Here is a 13,943-nt window from a genome sequence, read left to right as displayed (position 1 = left end):
CCTGCCCTGCCCTACTTCTCCATTTCCAGAAACCCTCCCTGAGCCCGGCGCTCAGTGGCCCCATCTCCATGCTTTTAGAACAACTATTTTCAGGGTGTTATAAAGGCCCAAGCACATTTGTGCTCTGAAAAGCGGCTCTGCACAAATGATCTTATGGGGTTCCAGTCCTTAGGGATTTCTGCAACCAATGGACAGATGTTCTCTCCAACTGCCAGGCCTGCAAACTGAGCTGGGCCCTGGGTGTCATGCAAGAATCATTCCTCCTCACCCTCACCAGTGAGAGAGGTTCAGAAGGCTGTCGTTTCACCCATTACCTACAGACCCTGCCATCAGCGACTCCTGTGCATTCCCTGGTGTGATGGACTGGAACTTGGCAAACAAGTTAGTTGAGGATGCACAAGAAGGAACTCGGCTCCCTGCCTCTGAGCTGTGTGGCCTCTGCAGGGTGAACAGGAGTAAAACAGCAAATATTTCAGGTTGTCCCTAGAGATGGGACTGCAATACACACAGGGAGCTGATCCTTATTGTTGTTGTTCTGAGATCTCTCCAGTTTGTCACTTACATTTTCAAAAAGGCTCAAAGAACTAGCTACACAGCGGGTGCCCGAACTAGAGGCAGTGGGTCAGTGTCACAAGGCAAGGGCTGCTGTCTCCCTGGCCTGTAACTTCAGCGCTCTGCTTACACAGCCGAAAGCGTTAATTGGCCTTCTTTATTGCCACATCCCATTACCAGCTCTCTCTCTCTGCTGCTGCTCTCACTGCCTTGGCCAAGTATCACCTCCCAGTGCAGAGCTGTGTTTTAGGTCATATGTCCCTGAATGTCCACGCTGTAGCTGGGCGTGCGTCTCCCAGCCTGAGCAGACAGACTGCTGGTAGCTCTGCTTGAGCATCAAAACGAGCTGGGTGGGTGTTGTGGAGCAGGAAGAGATTCCGGCTAGTTTCCTGACTCCAAGGCCACCAGACCCTGAGGGCTCAAGCTCAAGGGGCTAGCCCGAGCTGCCACCGATGCCCCAACAGCCACACTGCTATTTTTTGCGTGCTAGCTCCGTTCCAGCTAGTGTGAGTCGATCTGCCTGGGCTGGCAGTGCAGACATACCCAGAATATGCAGCTTCCGAGACTGAATCTCACTTGGATATTTCCTGCCAACATCACTGACCTCTCTTTCGGCATTATTTTTTCTCTATTGTTAATGTTTGCAACTCCAAGGCCAGAAGGGACCATTGTGATTATAGCCTGACATTAATTGGGGGGTGTGACGGACTGGGACTAAAAATCAGCCCTGGCATTTAAAGCACACCAGCCAGGGCGCCGCTGGGCCCAAGTGGTAGGAGAGGGGTGGGGCCAGGAGGGGGGGCAGCTGGCACGCTTGGCCAGGCGCAGCTGGAAGGCCTGATGAAAGGCTTCCATGGCGGGCCAACCGGCCCACCAGCTCTTGAGTGCACCGGCCCCCCTGGCATTTGCCAGAACTGCCAAATGGCCAGTCTGCCCGTGATTGTCGGCAAAATAACGGAACAGCTGAAACAGGACTTGATTAATACAAAAGGGACTACTGTGATCAGCTAGTCTGACCTCCTGTATAACACACAGGCCAGAGGCCTTCCCCCAAACAATTCTTAGAGCAGATCTTTTTAGCGAAACATCCAATCTTGATTTAAAAATGGTCAGGGATGGGGAATCCACCCTGACCCTTGGTAAATAGTTCCAGCGGTTAATTACACTTATCATTAAAAATGTACGCCTTGTTCCCAGATTGAATTTGTCTAGCTTCAACTTCCAGCCACTGGATCATGTTACGCCTTGCTGTGCTAGACTGAAGAGCCTGTTATTAACCAGTTGTTACTCGCGTAGGTAACCAAGTTACCCCTTAACCTTTTCTTTGTTAAACTAAATAGATTTAGCTCTTTGAGACCATCCCTATAAGACACGTTTTCCTTTAATCATTCTCATGACTCTCCTCTGAACGCTCCAATTGATCAACATCCCTGTTGAACTGTGGGTGCCAGAACTGAACCCAGGATTCAAGCAGCCATCGCATTAATGCCAAATACAGAGTTAAAATAACCACCCTACTCCAACTCGAGATTCCCCTGTTTATGCATCACAGGATCCCATTAGCTCTTTTGGCCACAGTATCAAAGTGGGAGCTCGTATTCAACTGATAAGCTACCTGATACCCAAATAGTTTTCAGAGTCAGTGCTTCCCAGGATAGAGTCCCCCTTCCTGTAAATATGGCCCACATCTTTTGTTCCTAGATGTATATGTTTACATTTAGCTGTATTAAAATGCATATTGTTCACTTGCATCAAACTTATCAAACGATCCAGTTCATTCTGAGTCAGTGACCTGTCTCCTTCATTATTTACCACTCTCCCAGTTGTTGTGTCATCTGCAAACTTTATCAGTGATGATTTTATGTTTCCTTCCATGTCATTAATAAAAACGTTAAATAGCATGGGACCAAGAACTGATCCCTGAGGAACCCACTGGAAACATACCTGCTTGATGACAATTTCCCATTCATAGTTACATTTTGAGACCTATCCATTAGCCAGTTTAATCTATTTAATGTGTTCCATGTTAATTTTATATCGTTCTACTTTTTCAGTCAAAATGTTATGCGATACCAAATAAAATACCTTTATCAACCAAACATGAAATCTCATAAGAAAAAGATATCAAGTTAGAGTCAAGGCCAGTGTTAAATAAATAAACCTAAAGCCAAACCCTGTGGCAGTACCCTTTGTTTATGGCCCTTCCATACCTCACATGCCCTTTTCTTGGGTGTTGGAGGTTGAATTCAGTAGGAAGGCTGACCACTTTTGGAGGTGCCTTGCTACTGATCTGATGACAAACATTCAGGCTCTCGTGTCTTGCCAGCTAGCAACTGAACTACTCTCTGAAAACCCGTGTATTTAAGGCTATGTCTACACGAGAGCAGGGGATGGGAGTCCCAGCTCACAGAGACATACTCTCACTAGTTCTCATGGGGCCAGTATGCTAAAAATAGGAGTGTCACCCACATTAGCACAGGCAGTGGCAGCACCCTGATAGTTGCCCCAGGTACAAACCCGCCTAGACCCCGCAGGTACATACCTGGGGACTTCTGTCCATGCCACCTCTTTTAGCATGCCAGCTCGATGAGAATTAGCACTAGTATGTCTCCGCACACTGGAAATCACATTCTTGCTCACAATGCTAGACGCAGCCTAAGTATAATCTATTGTCTGAGTGTCTGGCATTGTGGTGTCTGAAACAGGAAAACCTATGCAGACTGTGCATTTTCTGTGTTGCAGAAGAGATTTCTGACCTCACTGAACAGATCGCTGAAGCTGGCAAAACAAATCATGAACTGGAAAAAGCAAAGAAACAAATTGAGAAGGAAAAGTCAGAGCTGCAAGCAGCCTTAGAAGAAGTAGAGGCAAGTATCCTGGATAAGCATTTCTGTAATTCAGACCAATTAGAAATGTAAGAGACCTGGCAGTGATGTGCCCTTCCCTCCCCTGATCCCAGTGGGATGGGTGCTGTGTCAGAAGCTCACCAGGACAGAATAACATAGACAGTTCTACCTTGCTGCAGATTAAACTGATTAGTGCTTGTCCTATCTTCATGGACATGGAGAACAATTGATCACCATTCTCTTTATAACAGCCCTTAACATATTTGAAAACTATTATCAGGTCCCCCCTCAGTTTTCTTTTGTCAAGAGTAAACATGCCCAGTTTAACTTTCCTCTAAAACTTTCCTCTTTTATCGTTTTTGTTACTCTCTTCTGGACTCTCTCCAGTTTGTCCACATCTTTCCTAAAGTCTGGTGCCCAGAACTGGACACTGTACTCAGCTGAGGCCTCACCAGCTCTGAGTACAGTGGGACAATTACTTCCTATGTCTCACATACGAGACCCGTTAGTACACCCCGGAATGACATTTACCATTTTAGCAACTGCATCACATTGTTCTTTCATTCAGCTTGTGATCCACTAACCCCCCCATCCTTTTCAGCAGTACTACTGCCTAGCCAGGTATTCCCCATTTTGTAGCTCTGCATTTGACTATTCCTTCCTTTGCATTTGTCTTTACTGAATTTCATCTTGCTGATTTCAGAACAATTCTCCAATTTGTCAAGGTGTGTTTGATCTCTAATCCTGTCCTGTGGACCCGGGCCCACACACTATTTCAGGGATCCTACAAATAGCAGCCACATGCTGCTTCTTTTAATAGTTACTGCTGCTATTCCCTGGGCTGCTTCCCATGTAGCCCCTTCCTCTTCACCCTCACCTCAGGGCTGAAGTTCTCAACTCCTCTTCTTCCTCACCAAATGCCACCAGAACCCATCTTCTGGTTCTCCCTTGAGCTCTCTTCCATACTCCTCTGGTTCCAGCCAGGAATTGACTAGTTCAAGCCCTGCGGTTCCTTTTAACTGAGCCTGCTGCACTCTGATTGGCTGCTTCCCTGCAGCCTCTCTAGGCAGGCCTGGAGGACCCACCTTCACTACTCCGTTGCTGGGGCAGGGTGTGACAGGACCATGAGGCCTCCAGCAGTGGGCCACAAAGGGCCTGATACGCCCCGTCACACTCCTCCTCTAAAATCTTAACAAAAGATCATTGTAACTTCAGAACTGGGGCCAGTGAACAATTACCCTGTGCCCCCTGAAGCTGGGGTAAATCAAACACATAAAAAACAGGTGTTATCCATATTTTGGAATCCTTCTAATGCCGCGTCTCAACTAAAAAGTAGACTGCAGGAGAGGACTAGGAGGAGGTTTCTTTGATTGATCTAGCTGAGATGGATGGGTCCGCACAGGGCTCAAGATGAGGATTCACAGATCCAGTTAGTGAGTTATTCCATGGGAAAGAGGAATGCCCCATTGTGGCAGAAGTGGAAGGATCACTGGGGTTCAGCTGAGTCTTGCTGGCTCCACTGAGATGCTGATGTGCTTTACCAAGGATACCAAAATATGGGCTTCGGACCAAGTGCCACAGATCCCAGTGCCCCTAGAGAATATCCAACCTCTGTGGTGCCAAACCTCACTTTCTCCTCACTGTTCTGGACTGTAGCTGCTCCCCACTGCCATTCCCATGGCTTTGGCTTCATCCTTCTAAATGCCTTCGCTTCCCCATGCCTGCAGAGGCATACTGGAGTTGCCCAATAGCATGATTTAAACTTCCCTGCTGAGTTCAGGACCATCACAGTGATGGTTACTTAGATTCATAGAATAGTAGGACAAGAAGGGACCTCTAGTCTTCTAGTCCAGTCCCCTGCACTCAGGCAGGCTAAGTACTATCTAGGCCATCACTGGCAGGTGTATGCCTAACCTGTTCTTAAAAATCTCCGATGAAGGAGATTCCATAACCTTTCTAGGCAATTTATTCTAGTGCTTAACTACTTAATAGGAAGCTTTTCCTAGTGTCCAACCTAAAACTCCCTTGCTGCAATTTAAGCCCATTGCTTCTTTTCTATCCTCAGATGTTAACGAGAACAAATTTTCTCCCTTCTTCTTGAAATAACCTTTTATATACTTGAAAATTGTTATCATGTCCCCCCTCAGTCTTCTCTTCTCCAGACTAAACAAACCCAATTTTTTCCATCTTTCCACATAGGTCATGTTTTCTAGACCTTTACTCATGTTTGTTGCTCTCCTCTGGACTTTCTCCAATTTGTCCACATCTTTCCTGGAATGTGGTGCTCAGAACTGGATACAATACTCCAGCTGAAGGTGTATCAGTACAGAATCCAGTGGAACAATTACTTCTTGTGTCTTGCTTACAAACTCCTGCTAATATATCCCAGAATAATGTTTGCTTTTTTTGCAACAGTGTTACACTGCTGACTCATATTTAGCTTGTGATCCACTATGACCCCCAGATCCCGTTCCGCAGTACTGCTTCCTAGGCAGTCATTTCCTATTTTGTAGGTGTGCAACTGATTGTTCCTTCCCAAGTGGAGTACTTTGTATTTGTCCTTATTGAATTTCATCCTATTTACATCAGACCATTTCTCCAGTTTGTCCAGATCATCTTGAATTTTAATCCTATCCTCCAAAGCACTTGCAACCCCTCCCAGCTGGGTATCATCCACAAACTTTATAAGTGTACTCTCTATGCCATTATCTAAATCATTGATGAAAATATTGAACAGAACCAGACCCAGGACCGATCCTTGCGGGACCCTATTTGATATGCCCTTCCAGCTTGATGTGAACCACTGATAACTACTCTCTGGGAATGGTTTTCCAACCAATTATGCACCCACCTTATAATAGCTCCATCTGGGTTGTATTTCCCTAGTTTGTTTATGAGAAGGTCATGTGAGACAGTATCAAAAGCCTTACTAAAGTCAAGATATACCACATCTACCACCTCCCCCCATCCACAAGGCTTGTTACCCTGTCAAAGAAAGCTATTAGGCTGGATTGACATGATTTGTTCTTGACGAATCCATGCTGACTGTTACTTATCACCTCATTATTTTCTAGGTGTTTGCAAGTTGATTAATTATTTGCTCCATTATCTTTCCAGGTACTGAAGTTCAGCTGATGGGCTGTAATTCCCCAGGTTGTCCGCATTCCCCTTTTTCTAGATGGGCACTATATTTGTCCTTTTCCAGTCCTCTGGAATCTCTCCCGTCTTTTATGACTTTTCAAAGATAATTACTAATGGCTCAGATATCTCCTCAGTCAGCTCCTTGAGTATGCTCCTAGGATGTATGTCATCAGGCCCTGATGACTTGAAGACATCTAACTGTCTAAGTAATTTTTAATTTATTCTTTCCCGATTTTTGCCTCAGATCCTACCTCATTTTCACTGGCGTTCACTATGTTAGATGTCCAATCGCTACTAAACTTTCTGGTTTAGCATTTCTGCCACCTCCACATTTTCTGTTATTGTCTTTCCCCCTCACTGAGGAATGACTTGTGGTCCACACCTGCTTCAGTGTGCAGGGGCTCTCCAGACGTTAGAGAATGCAGGGAGCTGTGTGCTTTAATGAGCATCCCTGGAGTTGTGCCTGGCCTGAAACACACATCTGCACTGGGCAGTGTGTGCTGTTCACACATGCCCAGGCCTTAGCTCTCACTCTGGGGAGGAGGAGGACAGGCGTGTCTCTGGTCAGACCTTCCACGGGAGGCAGAAAGGGCGGGAGGAGAGACAGCTTGTGAGCTCACTGGGTCTCCTGCCATTAAACGGGAGTTGAGGTTTGACACGAACTATATTCAGGTGTGGAGGAGATCTGGGAGGGGAGACGAGCAGCTGCTTTCTCCATTCTGGGGCTTGGCTGCTTTAGCTGCGCATTTCAGCGGTTCCCAACCTGTGGTCCGCGGATCCCTGGTGGTCCGCGAGGCTACTACAGGGGGGTCCGCAGAAAAGAAATAATAACATCCTCACCAAGGAAATGTACAGTTTCAAATAAAACTAGTAGCATGTGGTGGTCTGTGAAATGTTTGGAGGTTGGAAAGGGGTCTGCACACTCAAGAAGGTTGAGAACCGCTGGCGTATTTCATACTTTCTAATCTTATCTCTGGATGCCCTGGCTTTGGGACGCCAGCGATGTTCTTGGGAGGAGTTTCACATGACACACACATGTTCAGCTCAGGCTTAGTGAAGTACTTGGTCTGGGAATAACATTTTGTTCTTCAGTGCTGTGTCTAGTCCGGTTCTAAATGTCCCAAGTAACGAGGCTTCTGCTACTTCCTTGGAGACTGTTCCAGTGCCTGGCAAACCAGTCTGTCTATAGTTCCATGGGAGATTGATCGGCAGTTCCTTTGGAGCACTGCCCTGAGACCAGCAATGTTATCTTCACCCCGCTAGGGCTCTTTGGAACACGAAGAGGGAAAGATCCTGTGTGTCCAGCTGGAGCTGAACCATGTGAAGTTGGATATCGACAGGAAGATTGCCGAGAAGGATGAGGAACTTGAGCAGCTGAAGAGGAATCACCAGCGGGTGGTGGAGTCCATGCAGAGCGCCCTGGATGCTGAGATCAGGAGCAGAAATGATGCTCTGCGGCTGAAGAAGAAGATGGAGGGGGATCTGAATGAAATGGAGATCCAGCTGGGCCGTGTCAACCGCCAGGCAGCAGAGGCACAGAAGCACTTACGGAATGAACAGGGGCAGCTCAAGGTGGGCCCAGTGGAAAGTGTTCTTGTACCTGGCCGTGGGCCTTGCCTTGATTAGCTCTGAGTCACACTGTGTTTCACCACAAAGGATTCCCAACTCCATCTGGATGATGCTCTCAGGGGGAACAATGACCTGAAGGAGCAGCTGGCTACGGCGGACCGTCGAAATAACCTGGTGATGACTGAACTGGAGGAGATGCGAGCAGCTCTGGAGCAGAGTGAGCGAGCCCGGAAAGTGTCCGAGCAGGAGCTGACGGACGCCAGTGAGCGAAGGCAGCTCCTGCACTCCCAGGTACTTGCTCCTACACTCCTCAGTAGGCAGGTGGGATTGTCATGAGGCATGGGTGGGATGACCTGCCTCCCTTTGTGCCAGCAGAACACTAGCCTCATCAATACCAAGAAGAAGCTGGAAGCAGACATGTCTCAGCTGCAGAGTGAAGTAGACGATACCATCCAGGAGGCGAGAAATGCAGAGGAGAAAGCCAAGAAAGCAATTACAGACGTGAGTTCTGGGGCTCGCATCCCACTTTCGCTTCTGTGTGCTAGGAAAGGACCAATGGTGGTGTGGGTTGGGGGGAATAGCAACCTTGGGCCTCCCTGTACAGGAGCAGAGACTGGGGAGAGGCTTAGTGGACAGCCCAGTGCTAACTACTTCCTTCCAGGTCTCTCCCAGGAAGGCATCCTGGCGCCACAACAGATGGCTAACCCCACCACATAAGGCAGGGCGGCGGGTGCTCTGCCAGTCTGGGTGCCCAAATGGCTCCCATTGTCCAAGCCCTGGAGCTGCATCCCAGCACTCCAGCCGGCTGCCTCTGGGCCACAATGAGCAGCTCTTCTGCGCAGCCCTGCTCTGGCCTCGAGGAATCAGAGTGCCAGCCACATCTCTGCCATCCTGCTCCCTCTCCCTTCTCCTCTCCGTCCTCCTGCACCTCCCGCGCTGCACAGCTTTTGCCCAGGCTAGACCCACAGGAGTCGGTGAGGCAGAGCAGCCCTGCATACCATTAACACAAATGCAGGGGACTGCCCCGGGTCAGACCCTAAGCCCCTCCCTCAGTTTTGTCCCACCACGTTGCTCGGTGAGATGCTGCTCACGTGGCCCAGGGCAGACCACGGCCAGGGCCTCGCAGCTGGATGTTTCGTGGGGCGGATTGCAGAAGAGCCTGAGCTACGAATTACATCCCCGAACCTTGATGAGAACCACCATGGTGCTCGGGGCTGTTTGGATCCCGGGTTAGTTCTGGCCCCAGTTCTTGTGTTTCACTTAATTGCACTTCCTAGCAGACAGGTGCCTCATCACACCAACCACCTCCACAATGAGCGCTAACTTGCGGCCTTCCAGGCATCCTCAACAGAGAGGCCAAGGCCTGCAGGAGCCAGATTGCTCAATTCCCTTCTCCAGGCACTGGTGAAATAGCATTTGGGAAGCTGTTACGGTCTCTACTGCATGTGTCCTGTGGATGAGCAGAACCACCATGGCTGTCAGTGCACGAGCCCCCTTAGCATGGCCAGACTCCCTAGCTGAGGTTTTACCCTCTCTGGTGGAATGGTTTCTGTGAGGAGCTGGATCCTGGGAAGAGAGCACGAATGTAGACACACAGGTCCCAATGATGGCCTCAGCAGCACAGAGATGATGGTCACGCATAGTGTGATTGTGCACCTAACTAGGCAGCCATGATGGCGGAGGAGCTGAAGAAGGAGCAAGACACCAGCGCCCACCTGGAGAGGATGAAGAAGAACCTGGACCAGGCGGTGAAGGACCTGCAGCTCCGTCTGGACGAGGCAGAGCAGCTGGCACTGAAGGGTGGCAAGAAGCAAATCCAGAAATTGGAGGCCAGGGTATGGCTGGGTTTGGGAGTTTGGGGTTTGGCTGGGTTTGGGCAATGGGCTGGGTTGAGTTTGGGGCTGTGCTGGGTTTGGGCAATGGGCTGGGCCAGGTTTGAGGTTTTTGTGGGGGTCCCTCACTACTGCCTCGCCATCATGGCTGTGCTAGGGTGGTGGTGGCAGGCCACCCAGAGACAGCTGTTTGGGTAGATAGAGGCTGAATCATTCCTCCTCTCGGGTGAACCACGGCCCACTTGGTGACAGGACTTGTAATTTTGGGCCTGGTGCTGCAGTGTGCCCAGCGGCAGTGGGGGTGCCCCTCCCAGCCCTGCAGATGGATCTTGGTGTGGGAGTAGGGAGCTCATGTGAATCCCACTTCAAGTGGGCGTGGGGTTGTGGAGGTCTCATATGGGGATGTGCCTAGCCCCTCAAGGGGGCAGGGGGCTGTGTGTGGGGAGTGGCTGGGCCTGGCGTTTGCGTTTTTCCTGTGTCTCGAACATCCGTATCCTGGTCAGCTGCCCCGCGATGGTAAAACCTGAGTGAAAGAGGCAAATACAGCCTGACTCTCCTGCTGACACCTCGCCCCCTGCACCCTCCCTGGCTGCAGTAGAGCCACGGGTACAAGGTTGCTGTTGGCGGCCAGGTGTCGGCAGGCCTGGCACTGCATAACTCATGCTGCTGCCAATATGGGCCAGTGACTGGGACAGACGCCATCAGGCCCCACGCCCCAGAGCAATGGCCACTTGGAGTCACCAAGTCTCCTGGCCCATCCACAGCCACAACAGGCGGCTCTTACCCAGACCTTGGACATCAGAACCCTGGGCTGAGAAGGGCCTTTATGCACAAGCAGATTTTTCCTTCGCAATTTGCTCTCTTCACCGTCTAACCGTGCTTAGGTTCAGGAGCTGGAAAATGAGCTTGATGCCGAGCAGAAGCGGGGCCTAGAGGCCGTTAAAGGAGTGCACAAATATGAACGAAGGCTCAAGGAAATCACTTACCAGGTACCACTGGGAACATCCGCTCCCATTGCAGCTCTGCTGCGTTCCAAGTCCATCCCCAGACACTGGCCTCCCAGCCTGACCGTGTTGCTGTTGCATTCCCTGCAGTCTGAAGAAGACAAGAAGAACATTCTCCGGCTCCAGGGCTTGGTGGACAAACTGCAGCAGAAAGTGAAAGCGTACAAGAGACAAGCTGATGAGGCCGTGGGTGCAGAATTCTCCAGTCTGTTGGGCCGAGATCTGCAAAGCTGCCTAGGGCCTGGGACACCCAACTTGTTTCAAGTGGATGGAATGAGGCGGGGATCCGAAGCCCCTGGCAGTCTTGGAAATCTCCACCTAAATTGCTAACATCTCACAGCCTTAGGGCGTATCTACACGGGGCCGTGAACCGGCTGGCAGGGCTCCATGGGGCACAGTGCTGTGCAGGGTGCTATGAGGGCTGTGGCAGTCTCTGAAGCAGGGTGCTGGGTGGTGCACGGTGTTGATTGCACTGGACATGGCATGGCAGGGCGCTGCTGATGCTGAGTGGGGCGGAGTGTTGCTGGCATGGGGCTGGGTGTGGCATGGCGTGGTGCTGACAGCGCTGGGTGGGGTGCAGGTGGTGATGGCACTAGAGAGGCGCAGGTGCTGATGGTGCTGGATGGGGTGCAAATACTGAGGGCGCTGGGCCGGGCATGGTTCTGACGGCGCTGGGTGAGGTGCAGGAGGTGGGGGCGTGGGCACTGATGGCACTGTTTGCCAATGCAGGAGAAGCAGGCCAACACCCACCTGTCACAGTGCCGTAAGGCCCAACACGAGCTGGAGGAGGCTGAGGAACGAGCTGACATCGCTGAAACCCAGGTCAACAAGCTGCGGGCCAAGAGCCGTGACATCGGAAACAAGGTGAGCACCGGGCTCGGAATTTCTTACCCACAGTGACTTCACTCCTAAAGCACTTCAGAGTTACAGATCTCTGAATATAACAAAGCCCTATGTCCCCTCCCCCGAGTCTGATCTCACCCCTTCTCCAAGCTCAAGGCTCATCAGCTTTTCAGAGTCCCTCCTGCCCTCTCTCTCCTGCACATCCCCCTGACAGGTTGCGATGGGTGGCTCCCTGCTAGGAGCAGCCAGCACCCGGCTCTTAAGCAGAGTCTCCATCTCCTTGCCATGTGCTGCCGTGGCACACTCCAGCCCCTGCCCCCACAGGCAGAGAAAACTGACAGTCGTTCCAAGAGAAAGCTCCAGATTGCAATCCTGGTGGCTTCCCAGTGCCAGCATGCCACTGAGGTTCAAGCACCCTCTGTGGTCAGGGCTGCTGTCTGGAATGCTATTCAATCAGCTGCCTTGGCACGTGTATTATTATTGCAGTACCTGTATTCAACATAACACCCAAAATAGAGTTTACAGTTTGATACTGACATATTGCACCTGCCACAGACCTGACCTGCGATAACTATCCATCAGTTAGTCTGGCACCAATGCTGGGCAAGATCACGGAAAGGCTGATACTGGATTCAATCGATAAGGAACGAAGTAGCAAAACAAAGAGAAGCTTCAAGGGTGACTTGATCCCCGTCTATAAATACCTGCCTGGGGAACAAATATTTGCTAATGGCCTCCTCAGTCTAGCAGTGAAAGTCTAACACGATCCAATGGCTGGTAGTTGGAAATGAGGAGTACATTTTTAACCGTGAGGGTAATTAACCATGAGAACAGCTGACTCTAGGTTGTGGCAATTGTAAAATCAAGAGTGGCTGTTTTTCTAAAAGAACTGCTCTAGTTCAAGCAGGCATTAATTCCGGGAAGCCCTTTGACCTGCACTGTGCAGGAGGTCACAGTGGTCCCTTCTGGCCTCGGAATCTGACTGTGTGATGTAATTAATGCCAATCAACCTCGTTTGATGGAAAAGAGATCCTGTCAAATGAATTCCTGCTCTTTGCCACGCTGCCCAGGTTGGCTGGTTGGCAGAGGGAACTGTGCCTGTGGGATATACTGGACTTCAGTCCAACTTTTGACCTAAAGCCACCAGACATTCAGATAAAGACTGGCAACACCCAAAAGCAATGGAGCCGTATTAAAGAGATTAAACACTGGCCGCCGAGAGTGCTAGAGGCAGTGCGGACAGTCTGGCCCTTCTGCCCGTTCTCCATCAGGGACTGTATCTTTTGCACCAGCACAGGGAGGGCAAGACATGAGCCCAAAGAAGCCACATGAATGAGTCCTTCAGCCGGCACTTCCCCGGCCTAGTAGCTGCGTGGCATTCCACTGGCCCATGTCCTGCCACTCCCACTAGAGGGAGCCACCATGTACGTCTCCCCAGGCAGCACCAAGCTAAAGTGCATTCCCTGCTGCCTCCACAATGCTGCCTTCAGCACCGCGCTGAGCTTCTGGTGGACGGGCTCATCTGTACTGTGGCAGTCTGCTGTGCCACATAGGCCACAGGGGTCCGAAACTCAGGGGACAGAGAGCACTCAAAACATGGGCTGGTCCTCAGCGGCTGAAAATCCTCACGCTGCACTGCCTTCAGCAAGACGACTCCTCTCCTGTAGTGGGGCTGCCCGCTGCAGGGCTGGAAAGCGTTGTTTCTTTGCCTGCAGTTTTGCACATCATTGCCCCTAACTACACATTTAAAATCATGGTGAGATTCTAGCCCCCCGGGGCAATTCTATCATCCCAGGAACTTCTAAAGTATCTTCATTTATTTGCCTACAGAAATTGGAGGAATGATGTCCCAGAGTGCGGCTGCAGAGGACTCCCATGCAATATGGATGTCTGCAATCAGGGTAGATGTACATTAGCTGATACAAATAAATGGAGGGTCAGGCACCTGTTTTGGCCTTCTTTATTCAGCCCTATGTAGAAGAGTTATTATTTGGGAGAAGACCTGTGGGAAATAAAGGTTAATCTTGCAGGGACACTGACATCAAACAGGGCAGAGTTAAGGTGGTCTTTTGAGTGTGTCTGAGCATGGTTGATTTGCTAGGGGGATGGAGAGTGTGTGTCTGTGTGCTTGAGAGAAGGGTCTGGGATGTATTCAG

At 50.3% G+C, this 13,943-nt stretch overlaps 1 protein-coding gene across 1 annotated transcript in view; it reads left to right on the top strand.

Annotated features, from left to right (window-relative positions):
- Positions 1 to 13,695, top strand: part of LOC137152919 (myosin-13-like) — a 54,459-nt gene extending 40,764 nt beyond the window's left edge. The window contains 9 exon segments of the mRNA XM_067547868.1: positions 3,295 to 3,419; positions 7,803 to 8,111; positions 8,196 to 8,399; positions 8,484 to 8,609; positions 9,773 to 9,943; positions 10,825 to 10,929; positions 11,035 to 11,130; positions 11,674 to 11,808; positions 13,618 to 13,695. Of these exon segments, the coding sequence (XP_067403969.1) occupies positions 3,295 to 3,419; positions 7,803 to 8,111; positions 8,196 to 8,399; positions 8,484 to 8,609; positions 9,773 to 9,943; positions 10,825 to 10,929; positions 11,035 to 11,130; positions 11,674 to 11,808; positions 13,618 to 13,632 (1,286 nt within the window). The 3' untranslated portion in view covers positions 13,633 to 13,695.
- The last annotated feature ends 248 nt before the right edge of the window (positions 13,696 to 13,943 follow it).

The sequence above is a fragment of the Emydura macquarii genome, unplaced genomic scaffold (genome assembly GCF_026122565.2).
Source record: "Emydura macquarii macquarii isolate MOO-44397 ecotype Brisbane River unplaced genomic scaffold, CSIRO-AGI_Emac_v2 contig_1230, whole genome shotgun sequence".
Lineage (NCBI taxonomy): Eukaryota > Metazoa > Chordata > Testudines > Chelidae > Emydura > Emydura macquarii.
Note: the sequence above shows the minus strand (reverse complement) of the source record. Positions and strands in the feature narration are given on the sequence as shown.